Raw genomic sequence first — 23,035 nt, 5'->3', positions numbered from 1 at the left:
CTTTGGCAGAGAAGCTCAAGAAATGCGAACCCAGTGACCTCTGTTGTTTTTTAGTGAGTAAAACTTGATGTCATCTATTGAAAATACTGGAATGGGATGCAGTTTTCAGGGAAGGTAGTTAAAGATTTGGAATAACATTTTTAATGAATGGAAGAGGGAGCTGATTAAGGGCACATAGGATTGCTGGTCAGTATTTTGTGCTCAATCGAAGGTGTAGCCCACAGCTGTACTAAGCCACAGAAATCAAAACATTGAATGACACAGACTTAATGATTGTCTAAAAATTGTTCAAGTCACAGGTATAAGGAATGAAGTAAAATCACCAAAAGGCTTATAGGAAGGATCAAGGACCTAATGTGATAGAAGCATGAGTGTTGATAAGAAAATTTAAAAACTGAAGGGACAGGAAGTAGTAATCAAATTTTAATATAGACATTTTAATAAAACTTTTTGCAGAAGAATTATTACAAAAACTACTTTTATTAGTCTTATAAAGAAATGTGTCTCAATATTTGTAAAGCAGCCAGCCCTCCCTCTCTGTCACAGTTTATTCCCCAAAGAAGCTTCTGTTAATAGTTTGCAGAATGTGACATTGAAATTTATGATTTCTGAAGTAGAACAAAGTCTAGAATGTAGCCATAAGAAGGCTGGCCAAAGAAGTGTGAAGGTCAGGAGCTAGGCACTGCTTGTGAGTCCATGCTAGAGTGGATTTACATTGTTTCTAATTTGGTTTTCCTCAAATCAAGAGGGAAACTAAGAGGATTTCAATTCTCAGAGTACCGCAGGAATTTGAATCAGTACCAGAATGGACCTAGTAATCAATGTTAGGAGTCAGTTATGTCCATATCTAATCTGTTTCAGCAGAGACTTAAGTCCTCAGACTCCTCCCATTTCAGACCTATTCCCCAGCTGGAAAGAAAGAAAACCAAATTGAGAATGGGAAATGCTAACCTTTTGCCGACTCTTCTAATTGGCTACGTTTGATGGTGATCTGTGAAAATAATCAAAGTTATGGGAAGAGATAAACCCTGTATAGATATTTTTTTAAAGGTTTATAAATGAGAAATAAGTTTATAAAATGCAGCATAATACTCTTTCTAATTAAAATGACCTGGATAAACCCAACAGGTTAGAGTATTATTGAGGGCTTTGTGAGGTTATGATAGCATCAGCTGAACTGATTTATATTTTCTTTAGTAGTAGTTTAGAAGCTGAAATTGATATGTGATCATGGTTTTACCTTTTTTCGTTTCACTTGAAATAAAATGAAAATAAGTGTCAAATTTCTAGGAGACATTAAATTTATTTCTTGTATATCTGGCAAAGATTGATTTGAGTACAGGAAACCAAATAAGAATATTTTGTCCTTATGATTCACCTTATTCTTCATTTTTTTCATATAAAAAGAAAAACCATATTCCTACCAAATGGATTCTTAAGCAAAGTGAAATTAGTTCACTGCTTGATTATCTAGGCAACATTTGAATAACAAACAGTAGAACAGATATAGTAACAATTTGCCAAGGAACAAAGCTCTAAGCCTGTCTAGTCTTTGGAGAGGAAGATGCTCATGTCATTAAAAACAACAGAAAAAACAGCAGAATTCCGTCCTTGTGATATACTTTTTTTTTTCTATTTTTTCACTTCTTTGTGCTACTATTGACTATTGAATATTTGCTGGAAAGGCAAAAGTACAACCATCCAAATGTACAAATATATTTGTGCTAATATACTGAGACCTCTGTATGCCATAATACTGGAAAGGTGGGTGAGGAGTACAGTCATTATCCTAGCTATATACGTTAATGTAACATTTATATCTTCTCAGTGCTGACAGTAGAACAAAATTATGGGATGTGAGGAGAGCATCAGGATGTTTGATTACTCTTGATCAGCATAATGGGAAAAAGTCACAAGCAGTTGAATCAGGTAATGAAAAACACATTAATATAGAAATATGGCATTGATAGTATTTTTATATTGAAATGTTGGAATTGAAACCAAATAATAAATGTATGTTGACAAATTGTAGATTTTATGTTTTTTTTTAAAGATGGCATTGATAGTATTTTTATATTGAAATGTTTGAATTGAAACCAAATAATAAATGTATGTTGACAAATTGTAGATTTTATGTTTTTTTTAAAAGGCATTCACAACAAATCAGTTTCTAAATTTACATCAACTCAATTATGGTTGTCTTTCTTTTTTACTGAGGATTCCAGTGAGCTTTTATTTCTTCTTTTTAAAAATTTAAAAAAAATTTTTAACATCTTTATTGGAATATAATTGCTTTACAATGGTGTGTTAGTTTCTTCTTTATAACAAAGTGAATCAGCTATACATATATCACCATATCTCCTCCCTCTCGCATCTCACCCTCCCTACTCCACCCCTCTAGGTGGTCACAAAGCACTGAGCTGATCTCCCTGTGCTATGCGGCTGCTTCCCACAGCTATCTATTTTACATTTGGTAGTATATATAAGTTATGGTTGTCTTTCTTTAAGATACAAGTAAGGGGACTTCCCTGGTGGTCCAGTGGGTAAGAGTCTGTGCTCGCAATGCGGGGGGCCCAGGTTTGATCCCTGGTCAGGGAACTAGATCCCGCATGCTGTGTAGCTTGAGGCTTTAAAAAAAAAAAGAAAGAAAGAAAGAAAGAAACTAAAAGATACAAGTAAGTATGGCATTTCTGCCCCTGAATTTTTGAATGTAGAAACTTTTCTGGATTAACTTTTTATTTTGTTTTTTTTCCTCACATGAGGCCAACTAATACAAATTCAGTGCCATTTAGGAAGTTATAATAAATTAAAGAAATGGTAATATTTTGTGTCCATTTTGTCACAAAATTTGCAAGTTGTGTTTAATTTGAGTCCACTTCAATCCAGGTGAAAAAGTACCTCGATTGCATTTTTATAATAGAATTTAATTTCTGTGTAGGTTAAAATTCTGATTCAGAATTAAGTTTGGACCAGAAATGCATTAGGTTGAACTATATAAAACCTATGATTATTTTAATAATCTTTTTTTTTTTTTTTTTTTTTTTTTTTTTTTTTTTTTTTTTTTTTTTTTTTTTGCGGTACGCGGGCCTCTCACTGTTGTGGCCTCTCCCGTAGCAGAGCACAGGCTCTGGAAGTGCAGGCTCAGCGGCCATGGCTCACGGGCCCAGCCGCTCCGCAGCTTGTGGGATCTTCCCGGACTGGGGCATGAACCCGTGTCCCCTGCATTCGCAGGTGGACTCTCAACCACTGTGCCACCAGGGAAGCCCTTTAATAATCTTTTAAATTAAATTAATCAGGTTATTGAGAATTATGCTTTCTCAAACCTGTTCATTTTGAAAGTAATATAAATTTTGATTGAGACTAGAACACTTCTTTAAGTGGCAAATACTAGTATTCTTGATTTTTAATAGTCCATGAAATGATTTTTAGATTGAAAATGGAAATAGTATATAAGAAGTTTAATTTTCAATTTAAAATTTTAGTGGTAGGTTTATGCAGTTGATTGAGTTTGATAGCACAGCTTACTCTCTGAAGAAAAATCATATTTGGCAGGATTTTCTCCCTTTGCTTTTCCTATTTTCCTCTGCTTTTATGGTTCTAATTTAAATAGCTTATGTTCAAGTAATCCAAAGGGATGATTAATTTTAAATATAATCAACTTATATTTAGATAATTCAGATAGTTTTCCTTTAATATGTTTAAGTAACTATATCATCAAGCATTAAGTGTGTGTTGAATTTATAAGAACAGATAAACTGAATTGCGTTTTTTATTGCAGCAAACACTGCTCATAATGGGAAAGTTAATGGCTTATGTTTTACAAGTGATGGGCTTCACCTCCTCACTGTTGGTACAGATAATCGAATGAGGCTCTGGAATAGTTCCAATGGAGAAAACACACTAGTAAGACATTTTAAGTACCTTGAATGTTTTGGATCTACATTAAAGAAATGAATCTGTGACTTAACACTTGGTGTTTTTCTGTAGATTTGACTTTGTTTCTTGCCTCTGAATCACAGCTTTCTTTATATAATATTTTTCCATTATGTGAACTAGTAATTCTCAACTCAGGACAACCTGCCCCACCTCACCCCACCACATTCTCCCCACTTAGTGGAGAATCGTTGCTCTACTGAGCCACTGTGTATAATGGGAGTGTGCCATCTCTCTCAAGTATATTGTAGAAGAATAAAAGATTGAGAACAACTGATATAAATTAAAGCTATAAAGTTAGTCAAATTTTATACTATATCTGACTTTTAAACGAAATCCAAAATGAGGGACTTCCCTGGTGGCGCAGTGGTTAAGAATCCACCTGCCAATGTAGGGGACACGGGTTCGATCCCTGGTCCGGGAAGATCCCACATGCCGCGGAGTAACTAAGCCCGTGCACCACAACTACTGAGCCTGCGCTCTAGAGTCCACGCACCACAACTACTGAGCCTGCGTACTGCAACTACTGAAGCCTGCATGCCTAGAACCCATGCTTCGCAACAAGAGAAGCCACCACAGTGAGAAGCCCGCGCACCACAACAAAGAGTAGCCCCCACTCAGCGCAACTAAGAAAGCCCACACGCAGCAATGAAGACCCAATGCAGCCATCAATCAATCAATCAATCAATCAATATCCAAAATGAATGTTATAGTACCAAAACATACAGTAATTGGAATAGATGTATTCTAAAAGTGCTAGATTCTTTTTTTTTTAATTGAAGTATAGTTGATTTTCAGTATTGTGTTACTTTCAGGTGTACAGCAAAGTGACTCAGTTATACATATGTACATGTGTATATCTTATTTTTTGGTTCTTTTCCTTTACAGGTTATTACAAGATACTGAATATTGTTTCCTGGCTATACAGTAAATCCTTGTTGTTTATATATTTTATATATGGTAATGAGTATTTGTTAATACCATACAACTAATTTATCCCCTCACCTTCCCCTTAGGTAACCATGAGTTTGTTTTCTATGTCTGTGAGTCTGTTTCTGTCTTGTAAGTAAGTTCATTTGTACTAGTTTTTAGATTCTGCCTATAAATGATATCATATAATATTTGTCTTTGACTCACTTCACTTAGTATGATAATCTCTAGGTCCATCCATGTTGCTGCAAATGGCATTATTTCATTCTTTTTAATGGCTGAGTAATATTTCATTATATATATATATATATATATATATATATATATACTACATCTTTTTTTTTTTTAAACATCTTTATTGGAGTATAACTGTTTTACAATAGTGTGTTAGTTTTTCCTTTACAACAAAGTGAATCAGTTATACATATACATATGTTCCCATATCTCTTCCCTATTGCATCACCCTCTCTCCCACCCTCCCTATCCCACTCCTCTAGGTGGTCACAAAGCACAGAGGTGATCTCCCTGTGCTATGTGGCAGCTTCCCACTAGCTATCTAATTTACATTTGGTAGTGTATATATGTCCCGGCCACTCTCTCACATCGTCACAGCTTACCCTTCCCCCTCCCCATATCCTCAAGTTCATGCTCTAGTAAGTCTGTTTTATTCCCGTCCTACCACTAATCTCTTCATGACATTTTTTTTTTCTTAGAGTCCATATATATGTGTTAGCATACGGTATTTGTTTTTCTCCTTCTGACTTACTTCACTCTGTATGACAGACTCCAGGTCTATCCACCTCATTACAAATAACTCAGTTTCATTTCTTTTTATGACTGAGTAATATTCCATTGTATATATGTGCCACATCTTCTTTATCCATTCATCTGTTGATGGACACTTAGGTTGCTTCTGTGTCTTGGCTATTGTAAATAGTGCCACCATGAACATTTGGTTGCATATTTCTTTTCTTTTTTTAATTCTTTTTTATTTAAAAAATTTTTTTATTTATTTTATTTTTGGCTGTGTTGGGCCTTCATTGCTGCATGGTCTTTCTCTAGTTGCAGCGAACAGGGACTACTCTTCGTTGCGGTGTGTGGGCTTCATATTGCAGTGGCTTCTCTCGTTGTGGAGCATGGGCTGTAAGCACACGGGCTTCAGTAGTTGCAGCATGCGGGCTCGGTAGTTGTGGCTCACGAGCTCTGGAGCTCAGGCTCCGTAGATGTGGCACACGGGCTTAGTTGCTCCACAGCATGTAGGATCTTCCTGGCCAGAGCTCAAACCCATGTCCCCTGCATTAGCAGGTGGATTCTTAACCACTGCGCCACCAGGGACGCCCACATGTATCTTTTCTAATTAGAGTTTTCATCTTTTCCCATTATATGCCCAGGAGTGGGATTGCTGGATCATATGGTAGCTCTATTTTCTTTTTTTTTTCTTTTTTTTTTTTTTTTTTTTTTGCGGTATGAGAGCCTCTCACTATTGTGACCTCTCCCGTTGAGGAGCACAGGCTCTGGACGCACAGGCTCAGCGGCCATGGCTCACGGGCCCAGCCGCTCCGCAGCTTGTGGGATCTTCCCGGACCGGGGCATGAACCCATGTCCCCTGCATCGGCAGGCGGACTCTCAACCACTGCAGCACCAGGGAAGCCCAAGTCTTTTTAAAAATTTATGTTATAGTCCTTACCAGATGTACCTCTGGTTTAATCACTTTCAGAATAAGCTACCAAAAGTTTATAATTTGGCAATAATACTAATAGCAAATATTTATTGAGAGCTTATGTGCCAGTTACTATGCTAATAAAAATTAACATTTAATGTATGTGCCAGAGTATACATGGTGTTGTTTAATCACCACATCAACACTATGAAGGTTGTTACTCTTGTAACACCCATTTTACACATGAGGAAAATAAGATATAAAATTAGGTAACTTGCCTGAGTTTACATAGCTAGAAAGCAACAGAGTTTGACTCTAGATTCTACTCTTACCATAATGCTGATTATACCCAGACCCCTTAAAGCATTTATTACCTACCTTAAGGTTCATATTAATATTTATCATATTCCTTTCTTTAATCATCCTTTCTAGCTAATTCTCTCTTAGATATTCTAGGTATCACTTTTATTATTAAAAACTAACTTTAAAGTCAGAATTGTTTGTGCCAGATTACTTTAGGGTTTGCTAATCCCTCTTATTCTTTATGAAATGCTTCTCCATCGTGTCTCAGGCTAAAAACTCAGGCATTGCAAATTTTAATTTAGAATCTCCCACTCATTATATTGTACTATGTCCCTAATCAGGTGACACCTTCTTTTTTCTCATTTTATTCATTTGTTTAGTAAGTATTTATTGAGTACTTCCTATTTTCCAGGCAGTATTATACAGCAGTAGACAAAACAGAGAAAAGTTCTATCCTTGTGGAACTTACATTCCAGGGAGAGAAAGAAAGACATCCATCAATCAATGAATGGATGGATGGATGAATGGGTAAAATATGTATTCGGTGCAGTAAGTACTATAAAGAAAAGCAAAGCAAGGAAGGGAGCATAGAAAATAAGAAGCTGGAGCTGATGTTTAACATAGGGCAGTCAGGCTAGTTCTGACTCAAAAGATGACATTTGGCCTTAAGGAAATGAAGGAGTGAGCCATCCAACATGTGGGAGGGAGAGCATTCCAGGAAGAAGAGAAGGAAGAAAGTACAAAGACCCTGAGGCAGGAGCATGCTTGGGATACCCAAGGAGCATGTATGTGGCTCTTGCGTTAGACTAGAGTAAGCAAAGGGGAGAGTAATAGGAGATAGGCAACAGAAGGCACAGGACACCAGAGCTTACAGGCTTGTAGCCCTTGGTAAGGGCTTCGGCTTTTTCTATGCGTGAGATAGAAAGCCACTCAAGACTTTTGAGTGGAGAAGTGACAGGGTGTCATTTTGGAAAAGTAGGTTGACATGTGCATCAAAGGTGAATGTGATAGAAATAAATGGTATTGAGTACATACATACATTGTTAATGTGATTTTATTCCATTTTTCTCTCCATCTTGAAGGTGGTAGTACTCTGGATTTTTGTTAGTAAGCCCATATTTTGAATAGTGTGTTTAGAATGGATAATACATTTTAAAAAGGACTTGATCAAAGGAAAAGTCATTCATGCAAAAATACTAGAGTGGCCCACAAACTCACCTACAAAGAACACTTAAAGGAATTGGGACATTGATCCCAGAAAAAGTAACTCTCAGGGGAAGCACACTGTATTCAAACACTTAAACTGCTGTCAGACAGAATAGTAAGCAAATTTCAGTCCTGCCATTTAGTAATTTGGGGATATTAGGCAGTTTATTTAAGATGAGATCATGAAGGACTATGGTCAGAGTTTCAGTGTCTCCATCTTGTAAATCAGGTTTATTAGGTACCTAAACAGTAATTGTAAGGGCAAAATGGAAGTATGTAAAGAGTAGTACTATACCTGCTAAATAATAGGCATATCATAAATGATAACTTTTTATTGTATGGTGTTGCCTTATTGGTAGTACCCTTATAATTTAAGAAAAATGTATAAGTACATGCTTCCAATATATGTATAATTATTTATAAATTATATACACATACTGTTGTGAGTCTATATATTTTATTAAAGTTAATTTCTTATTTTTTAGTTAAAAATGAAATAGAAATTCTCATATTTTCCCCTCATACCTTAATGGATCATCTTACAGACTCTTTGAGGTGCCAACTGCACTCTGGAAACCATTCCCTTAGAGTACAGAAAACTCTACCTACAGGGAAAATTCACAGACAGCTTTTGGCACAGCAACAAAATTTTAAAATAGCTATTCTGATGTTTACTGTTTTAGTTATTGGTGTTATCATTCACCCAGTCACCAATGGCTAGAAAGTGGGAGTCTATCCTTTATTCTTCCCTTCCCTTATCCCAGCTATTAAATCATTTACAAGTCCTCTTAATTGTTTCTTCATAATTTATTTCTTAGCTCTCTTCCCTTCCAGCCTCACTTTGGGCCCTCATGGTCTCTCTCTTTAATTACTCTAACGTCCATCTAACTTTTCCCAAACTCATCTCCCAGTGAAAGTGTTTCCTCAGTAAACTTTCAGGTTATGAAAACTGAATATTTTTGCCTGTTGTGCACAAGGCCTTCATAAGCTGTCCCTTCTAACTCACTAGCTTTATATCTTGCCACTTCCCCATTTTTTTCCCTGTCCTTAGCCATACTGAGCTACTTAAAGGTCTTTAAATATACGCTCTCTCATCCTTCCATTCTTTGCATCGACTGCTGCCTTTGCTTTAGAATACCGTCTTCTCCTTCCTGTCCTAGCTGCTTCTCAGCTTTCAAGATTCATTTCAGGCACATTCTCTTTTTAACTCCTCTAGTCTAGCTTACCTGCTTCCAGAGTACCCAGTGCTCACTTGTATTACAGTAGACTGTGATCATCACTTAGTGGAATTAAAGAAAAATAATTTACCACAGTGTGGCACAGTGCTTTTTGATTAGTATAGTCTAGATTTCAGTTTCTGATTCTGTCACTAGCCGAGAGACCTTGATCGAAATACTTAACCTTTCTAAGTGTTTTCTTTTTGTTTAATAATGCTACCTATCTCATAGTATTGTTTTGCATATTATATGAAATAATACATGTAAAATATTTAACACATTGATACTTACAGCAAATGTTAACACTTAGTAAACATTACCTGTCATTATTATTAATTATGCTTATAGTTGTTTGACAGTGAAATGGGTTGCCTTATGATAGAATCTCGGCATCACTGCAGGTATTTATTCAGTGACTAGATGTATATATCTGGGACAATAAAAGGGATTCATAAGATAGGGAACTGTGTTTGCCATCATCCTATCCCACATCTATGAAATTTTCCTCCCCTATCAGAATCTTTTCAAAGACTGTACATACCACCTTTAAGACATCATAACCAAAAGTAGCCTGTTCTTCAGTACTTTCATAATATATAGCATGATATTTGTCACATGCTGCTTTTTATGATAAGTGTTTATAGTCATAAAACGGGGAGCTTAGATAATCACCTAGCACAGTGTGTGACACTAAGCACTTAGTAATTAGTAGATCTCTCCTTTCCTTCATCTGTTACTAGAACTTCATTCCATAGGCATTGAAAAGATATTGATAGTTTCGAGCCCACAGGTGATTTGATCACAGCATTAATTTACCAAGATTAATAGGACAGTAAGTTGCAAGATGGATTGCAGGGGGAACGCCTAAGGACAAAGACAAGTTAATTAGCTGGTTCAGTATTTATACCTCACTGAACACTTTCCAGTTCACATTTGGGAAGGAATGTGGTATAGTGGAAAGAAAATAGGTTTTGTAGGTAGGTGTTCTGACTTGTGAATAAGACCATCACATTCTAGCAGTTCATAATTTTTCCAGGAGGAACAGAGAATTGCTAGTTGAGATTTGTGTTTTTTCTCCACCCCACCTCCCCACCCCACAGTGTTATTCTACAAATTGTTGTGCATGGAGGATCAAAAGATACAAAGGAGGGAATGTTATTCTTTTAAATATATAGGAATTAATAAATCTAGGGACTCACTGAATACTTCTGTATCCTAAGTGTTTTCTTATGCATTATTTCATTTTAAAAAAAATATTTATTTATTTGGTTGCACTGGGTCTTAGTTGCGGCAGGCGGACTCCTTAGTTGTGGTTCGCAGGCTCCTTAGTTTTGGCATGCAAACTCTTAGTTGCGGCATGCCTGTGGGATCTAGTTCCCTGACTAGGGATTGAACCCCGGCCCCCTGCATTGAGAGCATGGAGTCTTAACCAGTGCGCCACCAGGCAAGTCCCTGCATTATTTCATTTTATTTTTCACAATAACTCTGGTAAATGATGTTATTTCCTTTTAACAGATTAGAAGAATGAAACTCAGAGATTAAATCATTCATTACTCATAAGAGGCAAAAAAAAAAAAAAAAAAAAGAGGGGTGGAGTGGGTTTCAAAAACCCAAGTCTATTGATTATAAGTTTAATGTTTTAACATTTCACTGTACCGCTGCTGCATTGAGATAGTTGAACACATGTGCTCATTTCTGTCACATGTTAACCTCAAGGGTGGGTAAGCTGAATGTAGTATTCCACAATTATCAGCATATATCCATTTGAGCCTCAGTGTTTGTTTATACACAGAAACATACACACACACACACACACACACACACACACACACACACACACACACACTCCCACCCAACCTTTAGAGAAAGAGAAAAAGGCAAATCACTCACTGTCTGTTTAAACTCCAGTATTAGCCATAGTGAAGGGAGATATTGGTGATCTGCTTGCTCATAATTCCTAAATGATTAGATACTGGTTTTACACTTACCCTAAGCTTCTTATCTAAATTATCACCAGGAAGTAAACCTTTATCCCCAAGCTTCTCAGACTTTAATGGACCTACAGAACATCTAGGGATCTTGTTAAAATGAAGATTCTAGTTCAGTAGATTGGGATGGGGCCTAGAATTTGTTTCTAACTGCTCAGGTGATGCTGATGTTGTTGGTCTTGCATCTTTGACTTACAGGTGTAGAATTTTTGTTTTTGTCTCAAATATATAATTATTTATAAAAAGCTGCAATTGTAGTATACACAGTATTTGTGTTCTTTGCTTTTTTATACTTAGCTTTTATCCCTATTTTCTGCATAATTTTCATGCTTATGATTTTTTAATTTCTGTATAAACTGTAGAGTTAATATAACACTATTAGGAATTTACATCTATTCTCAGTTACTTTGCCATTCTACATTGTGTGAAATTGAATTCTTCTCGGCATGTACCTTTTTGCTGTTTAATTATTTCTCTAAGATAAATTCCCAGTAGTAGTTACTAGGTCAAGGAATAAGAATATCTTTGTTGTTTAAAGGGTACAGAGTTTCAGTTTTGCAAGATGGAAAATGGATAGTGGTGACGGTTGCACAACAATGTGAATATACTCAATGTCACTGAACTGTACACTTAAATTGTGGTTAAGATGGCAAATTTTATGTTATGTGTATTTTATCATAATTTAAAATGTTATAAATAAAAAAGTTATCCTCCCTCCAGAAATATATATATATATTATATATGTATGTGTGTATATATATAATTTTTTTTTGGAGGGAGAATATATATACATATACGTGTGTGTATATATATATATATGTATATATATAAAGTATATTTTATATTTTGTTGCATAATAAACCATTTGGTCTTTTAGAAAGTGATCAAATTGTGGTGCCACCTACACGTTTACCTCACTTATACTAGTATTGAGTGTCTCAATGGTTTATTAAAATTTTTGCTAAATGGTCTAAAATGATTCTTCAGGATTGCCTTAATTTGCATTTTTATTTCTATCACAGTTGAAATGTGACCATTTGTTTTTGTGGGTCTTTTTACTATTTGTATTTCCCTCGTATATGAAATGTATATTTATGTCATTGGCCCTTATTCCTATTAGGACAGTGATCATTTTCTTTAGTCTTACTAGAGTCGTTTCTATAGTAGAATATTTTAAGTAAATATTTTTTCCTATCTTTGTTGTCTTTTTAATTCAGATTTAAGTGAGTAACTTTATGCTTTTACATCCTACAGGTGAACTATGGAAAAGTATGTAATGACAGTAGAAAAGGATTGAAATTCACCGTCTCCTGTGGCTGCAGTTCAGAATTTGTTTTTGTACCATATGGTAGCACTATTGCTATTTATACAGTTTACTCAGGAGAACACATAACTATGCTTAAGGGACATTATAAAAGTGTTGACTGCTGTGTATTTCAGTCTAATTTCCAGGTAAGAATGATATTTAGGGGAATTTAGAATGTTCGGGTAGCTAGCTTGCCAGAGTAGTTGTATATAAAAGAGTAAATTGCAATTTCATTCTAAGGAATTATACTTTCTATCCACATCTGAGCTAGAGTATTAAATAGAGGGTAGATTTTTTTTTTAGGTGGCATAGGATGTCTCTGTGAATCAATATAATACTGTGCAACTTGACTGGGATAAATTCTTTTGTATATGGCTCCATTTATTTGGCAGTTGAAAATCTCTGGCAAATTAAAATAATTTCTTGCAAACGAGCTCTTGGGGAAAAAAATGGAACATACGTGTCTCATCTCAAAATATAGTTTGTGGCACTTCCCTGATGGCACATTGGTTGAGAGTCCACCTGCCAATGCAGGGGACACGGGTTCGTGCCCCGGTCCGGGAAGATACCACATGCCGCCAAGTGGCTGGGCTCATGAGCCATGGCTGCTGAGCCTGCTCTTCTGGAGCCTGTGCTCCGCAACGGGAGAGGCCAAAACAGTGAGAGGCCCATGTACCACACACACAAAAAAAAACAAAAAACAAACAAAAAAATATATAGTTTGTGTATCTTGACTTACATATATGTGAATATGTCTGAAATTTTGTTTATTTTTTTCTTATTTTCTGCCAATGGCTAATAAGTTTACTTTAGTGTTGATGCAACTTACATAATTTCTTAAATACCTATGGTTTTTGTTTGTTTAACATCCTAACCTTTCTCTTTCATTTCACCAATGGAGCAGATTGTTTTTTCCATGGAACATTTGCATAGATTACCTCATATACTCCTTTAAATGAGTCTCTAATGTAGCAAGATTGTCGGTATTTTCCCTGCATCGTAGATAACGAAAATGAAGCTCGTGAAAATTAATATTATGGGTTATTAGAGCTAGGAGGGACTTTATCACCTTATTCATTCATTCATTAATACTCATTACTTAATTTGTGTCTGATGCTGTGAAGTAAGATATACAGGGCTGGTTTTTCAGCCAGCACACATCAGCATGGCATTATCCATTATTAAAATGCTCAAATTCATATCCTGCTGTTTGTTACATAGCTATTGTACTAAGCCCCCTAAGTGACCTCCAGCTTCACCCCCTTCCCTGGGGCCTCCTAGACCTAGTAACTAAGAGGGACCTTCAGACCCTGCTCCCTCTCTATGTCCAGTATCTCTTCTGATTGGCCAGTGTCCTGATGTACCAGTTATTAAATATTTTTAGTGTTACTTCTGGGAAAAGGCTACTAAGGCAACCAGAGGGGTGATGTGACTTGCCTCAAATCTGCAAGTAGATTGACAGAGCATGATTATCCATTCAAAGAAATTCTTAGAATACAGTACCTCTTTTCTTATCCAGAGTCACGTAGAGACACAGCCAAGATTTTAACACAGGTATTCTGACTACCAGTTGTTGCTTTCCACCAAATCAGAGCTTCCTAGAATGTATTGAAAGTATGTCAAAATAATTGATTCCCTTCGTCCCTGGAATAGCTGGGACAAGCCTAGGATAGCCAGAGAGCTGGGGCCAGTTGCCTCCTGAGAAATACCATTTCTTTTATTTATTTATTTATTTATTTATTTATTTAGCTGCATTGGGTCTTCATTGCTGTGCACAGACTTTCTCTAGTTGTGGCGAGCAGGGCCTGCTCTTTGTTGCGGTGCACAGGTTTCTCATTGCGCTGGCTTGTCTTATTGCAAAGCACGGGCTCTAGGCGCACGGGCTTCAGTAGTTGTGGTGCCTGGGCTCAGTAGTTGTGGTGCCCGGGCTTAGTTGCTCCACAGCATGTGGGATCTTCCCACACCAGGGCTCAAACCTGTGTCCCCTGCATTGGCAGGCAGATTCTTAACCACTACACCACCAGGGAAGTCCAACAAATACCATTTCTATATGTGCTGTGCACTAAGAAAGATTTTAATCACTGCATTACATCAGAAAGCTTCCAACTCTTATCCCATTCCATCTATTATGATTTCTGAAAAGGAAAATAATTATAAATCTAAATTATAAAAGTAAAGGAGAGTAGTATTTTTGCATCCATTCAGCATCAGAACCCTTTTAACCAATTACATGTTACAACCCACTATCTGAAAATAAAATTGATATTTATAGTAATTCTATCATAAATGTAAAAATTTGAAAAAATATATCCAACATCAAAATAATGATAATAATTGATTATTTCCCTTTGACTAAAATAGGGATCCATGAGTCCATTCTGCTATTAGTAAGTAATAAATTGAAAGTCTGATGAGGAATGGGATATTTACATAATCTCAAGGTAGCACCCTACAAAATATTAATTACAAAGGTAAAATGAGTAATTTTACCTTGAAGATGACTGGCATACATCAGCTTAATCAAATTATCAAAGTGTGTGATATTCCTGGCAAAGATATATTACCTGAATTTAATCATGAAACATAAGACAAGGTTATCTGACCTTAGTGTATCTTGGGTGTATATCTTCTCAGGAAACTAAATTGCTCTAGGGCACTGAGCATATGAAAATATCTTTGCATCATCCATGGTTAGTGTAACCATACATTCTAGATTTAACAATGCAGTCTGTAGAATTTTGTTCCATTTAGGAAATCTGATAATGTGTAACTAAATGTAATTTACTTAATTCTCTTTACATCTATATTTCCTATAAATCACTTCGTAATCTTATTTTCCCTTTAGCCAGAACCTTTTACATATTTTTTTTAGAAAAATACTAATTGTACCATACCTCAAATAGCTTTTTTTTTAACATCTTTATATGAGTATAACTGTTTTACAATAGTGTGTTAGTTTCTCCTTTACAACAAAGTGAATCAGTTATACATATACGTATGTTCCCATATCTCTTCCCTCTTGCATCACCCTCCCTCCCACCCTCCCTATCCCACCCCTCTAGGTGGTCACAAAGCACAGAGGTGAACTCCCTGTGCTATGCGGCAGCTTCCCACTGGCTATCTAATTTACACCTCAAATAGCTTTTGAGATGAGTAACAGTAAAACTAAATAATTTCATACCAGAACAGGAAAAAAAAAGTTATAGTGTTAGAAATATTTGTGTAGAAATATATTTGTGAGGAAAACAAACATTTAGTCAGTCAGAGGTTTATAACCACTTAACATTTTGCTGCTTTTTCTTTTTAGCCCTTCCTCTTTGCTTAGTAGCTTTTTAAAAAATTGACCTAGTATTTTACATCCTGTTTTTTTCTTTTCACACTATGACTATTTGGTTTACATCCTGCTCCTTTCTCTTGACAATATGAATATTTTTCACTGTCATTAAATATTCTTCAAAAATAAATTTAGTGGTTATGTAATATCACATCATTTTAATGCAGCATAAATTTATAAATCATTACCCTAGGCAATAATTTTTGGAAAATTATTATTTTAAATATTGATGATAATATCCTTGAATTTCATGTGTGTCTTTGGCATGACTTCTTAGGAATGCATATAGAAACTTCTGACACATGTTGAGATTTCATTCTCTGAAAAGATTATAGCAATTTATACACTCTGTATGGGAGCGTATCTATTTTACTGCCCCATAGGAATATTTTCAGTACTAGCCAATGTAACATATTTCTGAAGTTTTGTGGGGAGGCGAATGAACATTGTTCAGCATGTGCAGACAGCATATCCATAAAGACATTGCCATTGACTGTGCATCAGCCCAAGCTTCGCTTCTCAGCAAGCATGGCATATATGTCTTAATGCTCTTTAGTTGAGTTCTTTTTTTGAACTTTTGGCCTATTTTAGCTAGAAACTCATATAGTTTCTTCATTGAAGTCTTTATTAAAGCTCAGTTATTGACAGAAAAGGACGAAATTTATTTCTTCCATTTTTTTCTCATTGTCTGACACTTGAAATAAATGGATACTATGATTGATTAAAAATTACAATGATTGGGCTTCCCTGGTGGCACAGTGGTTGAGAGTCCGCCTGCCGATGCAGGGGACCACGGGTTCGTGCCCCGGTCCAGGAGGATCCCACATGCCACGGAGCGGCTGGGCCCGTGAGCCATGGCCTCTGAACCTGCGTGTCCGGAGCCTGTGCTCTGCAACATGAGAGGCCACAACAGTGAGAGGCCCACGTACCGCAAACAACAACAACAACAACAAAATTACAATGATTGTTTTTGTGAATTTTAACATGTTAGCAACATGTTAACATATCCTAATACTATTTTTAAATACAAAACAAGGCTTTACTACATCTTAAACAAACAGAAAAAAACATCAGCCCAGTTTCTTTGGGGAGTAGAAATAGAATTAATCTTAATTAATCTAACCTTAGAATTAATCATTTAAAAATTAATGTCATTTATTTCAGATTGGCACCAGCTTTAAAGTGACCTACAATTACATCTTTGCTTTGTGTTATAGGAACTTTATAGCGGTAGCAGAGACTGCAATATTCTTGCTTGGATACCATCCTTATATGAATCAGTTCCTGATGATGAGGAGGTAAATATTATTTATACTAATTGAACAGTGACTTCTAAGTCATAAAAAAGTTTTTATTAATTTACTCTATATGAGAGAAACTTTTAAAGCATTTTTTGCTATTTTGTGATTGTAAAAATAATTTACCTCTATAATATATTTGGAAAATTCAAAAAAATATTAAGAGAAGAACATAAATTTCTGAAGTTTATTAATTACTATTAATATTTTGACTTACTTCATTCTTGTTTTTTCCTGTGCATACTTTTTAGCATGGTTAATATTATGCTTGAACATACAGCTTAGCATCCTGCTTAAGACTTTTTCCATGTCATTAACAAGTATTTGCAAATGTTTTTAATAATATAGCATTCTGTCATTTATTTACCATAATTTACTCAAATATTTTCCTATTAGAAGACATTTCTTTTGATCATTATAAACACATCAAGGTAAATATCTTCAAAAATTATTTACATTTCTGATTACTTCTTTGGTTAGATTCCTAGAAGTAGTGTTACCTCTTGAGTTATCATGTATGACATGTTTAAGGTTCTTTATTCACACTATCAAATTTTATCAGTTTACACTTCTACCAGCAGTCTGTTAGTGCCTATGTCAGAGCATAAACTGGTACAAATATGACAGTGTGAATAAAGAACCTGAAAAATGTGGTGGGAAAACAAAGATAAATAAGATATGATTTCTGGTCTTAGGTTCTTTTACTTTTTTGTCAAGCTATCTAAAGGTGAAATCTTCCAGATTTCATCATGTGTCTAATTTGATTTATTATGGCTTTGATTAGTTTTAGTGTACACCTGCTTTAAATACTGAATTTTTTTTGTACAAAGCTTAATATGTTCAAATAATTTGGTTCAGCCATTGATTTTGCATTATTATTTAATTACTGTGTCCTGCTGTTTGGGAATTACTATATACATTAAATCCAACTCATAATACTATAGGCCACGTTAGAAAGTTTAACAATCATTCACCAATTGAAAACTATTAAAAAAACCTAGAAGTAAATAATCTTTGACTTACGTATGAAAAAATGATATTATTTAGAAGAAAACTAAATTGCTTATTTTATAAAGAGAGTATGTGACTCTGATGGTTTATTTCCTCATTATATAGTTACAGTGATAGTTTGAACTCCCCATCTAGAAGAATTTTTGTATATGGGAAGTTAAGCTGAACAAGTAGAAATCAAACAGAGGTGCACAAAAAATAAGTTAGCTTTATAGTTAAGGTTTAGAGCTATGAAACCTTACCTTTTAAAATGCACTGTATATATGCTTTAAGATAGGTACCATTCTCAAATTAATATAAAATGGTAAGTGCTAAGATTATTTCCACAAAATTTTAGTTTGAAAGATTTCTGTGAATGTAGGTAGAACGTGAATATGATCGCGATGCAGATCCCAATAGAGAAGTCTGTCTACACTAGACCCTGTTCCTTACATGTATATTTACTATTTAACTCATATTTGAAAGTATTTTCATCTCACCTATCAAATGAATGACTGCTGCAGTTCCCCACAGAGGCAACTTAACACAAAACAAAACATACACATGCACATACTCACACAAACACTTTGTCTGTAGTTTCAGGTAAACTAAATAATAGTAATACTGGTAACTGGGTTCAAATCCCAGTTCTGCCATTCATTAGTGATCTGAGACAAGTTTATGGTATCTTCAAACATCAGAATCATCAAAACAAAATTGTTCTTAGGTTTCCTTTCAAATCCTCCCTTGAGATGAGATTTACTTCTCCATCAACCAAGATACTATCCCTTAGGGGTATTTCTTCTGATATCCAAGATAGAGGAGGAATTTAGTTCTACCATAAGAAATTGAAGGGCATTGGGCAATAGGGACAGGTTTTATGGTCTTTAAGCATAAATCCTATTATTTAATTGGCAGGCTGTTTTGTTATATTCTGAGGAATCTGCCTTCCTTTTGCCCCCTCTTCCTAACATTTAGTCACAATCAAAGCAAGCCTATATAACTCCTACTCACTTTTTCCTGTCTGAGATCTCTAGGGTGACTATATTACAGTTTAAATCTGACCTCTCATCAAGAATCTTACTTTATTTTGACAGTTACACAATATGTAGCTGTTTTATTTACCACTTGTGTAGATGTAGAATCACTTGCTATATTGAGACAACCCTATATTCTACCTATAAAGATTTTCCACTAATTACCAGTAAGAAATTTAGAATTTATCAAGATGCATGTGTGGAAGATGGTCCAGTTTGGTTTTGTTCTTCCTTCCCGTTATATGGACCTGAACTAGATCCCCTTTAAACTCATGCTTCCCTGTCTCCTTAACATTCACAACTATCTGTCAGTAGAACAGGCAGGCTGGATGGCTATGTTCAAGCATAGAAAGAATGTCCACTAGGAGGTGATGTTGTAGAGAAAACTGAAGTCATAGATGGTAGTTAACTTGATCAGTAGGTCTGAAACACTATATGGGTACCACATCATATATAATATTTTTACTGCAGCTTTCAATTACAAGTAAGATGTTTTATTTGTGTTTTTTAACAATAAAATATACTTCTAATAATACTGTAATATATTCATATTGTTACCCTTTACTGCTATAAACAGTAAAATTTATATGCAACTGCCTTTCCAATTTTCACTTATTTTTGTTTGCTTACCATAGCAACAATAATTTACATTAAAATATACTTTTGCTTCTCTGTTGATTCTTCAAATGAAATTTAAATGTTTAATAGGTTACATATTGGGCTTCCATAGTGAAATTAGAAGGCATGGCCTTTGTGTGGTTCATCTACCCAGGGACATTTTGGTAGATATCTAAGGCAGAGTTAAAGGCTTTTAGAGCTAGAGTAGGGAAGAATAATCACCTAACCCCTAAGGACTTTAAATAAACTGTCACTAAATAACCTAACTTGGTAGTTAAATTATAAACCCAGAAAGGTAAAAAATTCAGTAAACACTTGGATGAAAGAATAAATGAACAGTCTTCAGTATGCTACTCTTGCAAATCAGTGGACTGCTACTAGAAATAAGTGAATAGTTTGCTGAGGTTTGGTAATAGTTTTGGATCTGGATACCAGGTATAATGGAATTTTGTTTGTGCAACTAAGTGACAATAGCCAATATTAGGTTTAGTAATGGTGACAGTACCAACATTAGATTAAGTAATGGACTCAGATCTAAGCTTTAACAACTATAAAGAATACCTAAGTTAACATATTGTTTTCTGACTGTCCTGGCTGATACTTGGGGAATTTACTGCAAACACCCACTTTTTCTACTGTTATCATTGTTTGAATTTTAAGAGTCTAAATCATCATGTTCATCAAAAGGAAATGAACATTGTCAGACATACAGTAGGGGCTACCCTTAACATAAAATATTGATATATGTTGTAAAAGGTAATATATCTAAGATAATTTAAGAATAATCTAAGAACTAATACATTATTGGATTTGGAGTCTGAACAAACTGGCAGCAAACATAAAAGTTGCAGAGTAGGAAGCACACGTGGCTCATAATGCCCAGATACTCAAAAAAAGGAGATCATTTTAATGTCCTTTAATCATTTGCCAAAGAATAAGAAGGTTAGCCATTCAAAAAATTTCCCTAAACAAGTGAATTGATTTGAAATACCACAGGTAATTAAAATTCCTCTGTTGCTGATTACATTTATTAGGTACAGCTTTAAAGTTTTAAGAGTACTGTGATGTTTTGTTATTTTAGATAAATACCATCTAATGCATGTTCTCTTTCACAGAAATCTCCCAGGGAAAGCTATGTGCTAATGACAAAATGTTACCGTTTCCAATACATTTTGCCTGTCTTTTTCAACTGCTTCCCTAGCTACATACATACATACATACATAAACCTTGCCACTTAATACCAAAAATGATATTACTCCATTTGATGAACACCTTATTCCCCACATGTGGATATTTGCTTATTTATAAAAATCAGGTCCATCCAAGCAGTAAAAAGTTGCTCACATTAATATTTTGGGCTCTCAGCTCAGACTATAGACCTGAGTCCAGCCTTGGCCACATGGATATCAATGTGCCCTCTTCTCCAGGTAACTCCAAAGAGGTGTAAAAATGCCTTAAGTAATAGCAGCAATCGTGTGTGTGTCTCTGTGTCTGTGTGTCTGTGCGTGTCTTTGTGTGTGTATGAGGTAACTACTTTGAAGGAAACATAATTTAAAGTCTGATATGTCTATTTAAAATGAAGTTACATTATTTTATATTGTATGTGGGGTGTTTCTTTTGTTAACTTTTGGTTTGAAACTAACAATTATATAGTTTCTTCAAAAATAATCTAGTTGCTTTTTATCTGATATATTTCATAACTATATTGTGAGCCTAAAATTATGAGGTAGAATAATTGAGTCTTTCTTTTTTGCCCCTTTTTTTAGACTTCAACCAGATCACAGTTAAATCCAGCATTTGAAGATGCCTGGAGCAGCAGTGATGAGGAAGGATGACTATCATTCTTAGTACCTTTTTATCTCTATTGATTAAACTTTTAAAACGGGACTGTTTTATTTTTTTAATTGTCCAGTGACAGCTAAATTAGCCCTGGATTTGGGTGTTTTTTTCCTTTTGTTTTAAAATGAAGTTAATAGTTGCATGAAATCCTGCAACAGAGTTCCATATAGTTTATTTAATCAGAACATGTCTCCTTGATCCCAGTTGCTGCTGTCTGCCACAGCCTGTATAGCTAGCTATAGTAGAAGGAGACAGGTCATGGTAGCCCCTTTGTGGGAACTTGAGCAGATTGTGTGAACAATAAGATGCCGTCTTAGAGGATGAGCACGTAGAGGCTCTCAGCACTGACTTTCTCCTGCTGGTTGTACCATCACCTTGCTCATTTTCACCTTCAAGAATGATTTTACTGAGGATTATATCAAAAAGTATAGTTGAAAAGTTAGCATCAAAATTTGTTTATTATTATTTATGTATTCAGTTTTTGCAATGATTTCATTTACTTAACCGTTGTCTAGCTTTATGTTAAATTTTCTTGAACTCATTGCCTTCCACAATCTAAAAAGTGCATCACAGGAGATATTTAACTTAGGGAAAATACCATGTTTCCTTTATTTTAATGCATCAGATGACAGCTTGAACTACTCATTTATGAATCTGTTTAAGATGTGACCAAGTCCCACTTCATTCATCAAAGCAGAAAATATCCTGGCAGGGAATCTGGCTTAAACATGAAATGTCATAAAATTCTATTTTATTTTCTACTCTTCTTATGTCATAACCCACAAGTGATTATCATGAACCTAATCTTATATTCCCTTTCATTCTGATTCTATCAGTAGGAGACTAGTTAAAGAGGTTTTTGTGAACTTGAATACCAAGTATACAGTTGTTGAGTTTTTAAGTGTGTGTTAGGCCTCATATCAGACCTTTCTGGCCAAACGTTTTCCATACGTTTACTTTACAGTTGATCTTCTTAAGCCCTGACCATTTTACTCTCACTTTTTCTCACTTGGTGAGGATTCTTAGAATCTTTGAGAATGCTATTGAAATTGGAATTTTTTTTTAATTTTAAGAAAAAAGGAGTCTTTCTCCAAACTGCAAATACATATAGGTAACTGGTACATTTTGAAAAGGTGCATCTGCTGGGGATGTGGAATGACCACCCTCCTAGTGCCATGGGATGAGTCTAATCCACTGACCGGGCAGCACCGACAACCAGTGAGGCCTTATCAGTGCCTGGTGTCTGCGACGTTACATGTTCCTGTAGGCATCCATAAACCATTTTCCTTTTCCCCTCTGAGCTTTTCTGAGTCAAGTCTCAGCCTGTTCCTCAAAGTAGTTGGAGATGGCTCCACCTGAGCACTCACCTATGTGC

General features: G+C 35.3%; 1 protein-coding gene across 1 annotated transcript in view; it reads left to right on the top strand.

Annotated features, from left to right (window-relative positions):
- Positions 1-21,708, top strand: part of ERCC8 (ERCC excision repair 8, CSA ubiquitin ligase complex subunit) — a 60,707-nt gene extending 38,999 nt beyond the window's left edge. Inside the window, exons 8-12 of the mRNA XM_059060977.2 lie at positions 1,829-1,929; positions 3,779-3,903; positions 12,492-12,689; positions 17,095-17,175; positions 21,588-21,708. Coding sequence (XP_058916960.1) covers positions 1,829-1,929; positions 3,779-3,903; positions 12,492-12,689; positions 17,095-17,175; positions 21,588-21,656 — 574 coding nt within the window. The 3' untranslated portion in view covers positions 21,657-21,708. The remainder of the gene's footprint in view (positions 1-1,828; positions 1,930-3,778; positions 3,904-12,491; positions 12,690-17,094; positions 17,176-21,587) is intronic.
- Positions 21,709-23,035: the final 1,327 nt, after the last annotated feature.

Source organism: Kogia breviceps, chromosome 4, assembly GCF_026419965.1.
Source record: "Kogia breviceps isolate mKogBre1 chromosome 4, mKogBre1 haplotype 1, whole genome shotgun sequence".
NCBI classification, from domain to species: domain Eukaryota; kingdom Metazoa; phylum Chordata; class Mammalia; order Artiodactyla; family Physeteridae; genus Kogia; species Kogia breviceps.
This window is presented reverse-complemented; position numbering and strand designations above follow the sequence as displayed.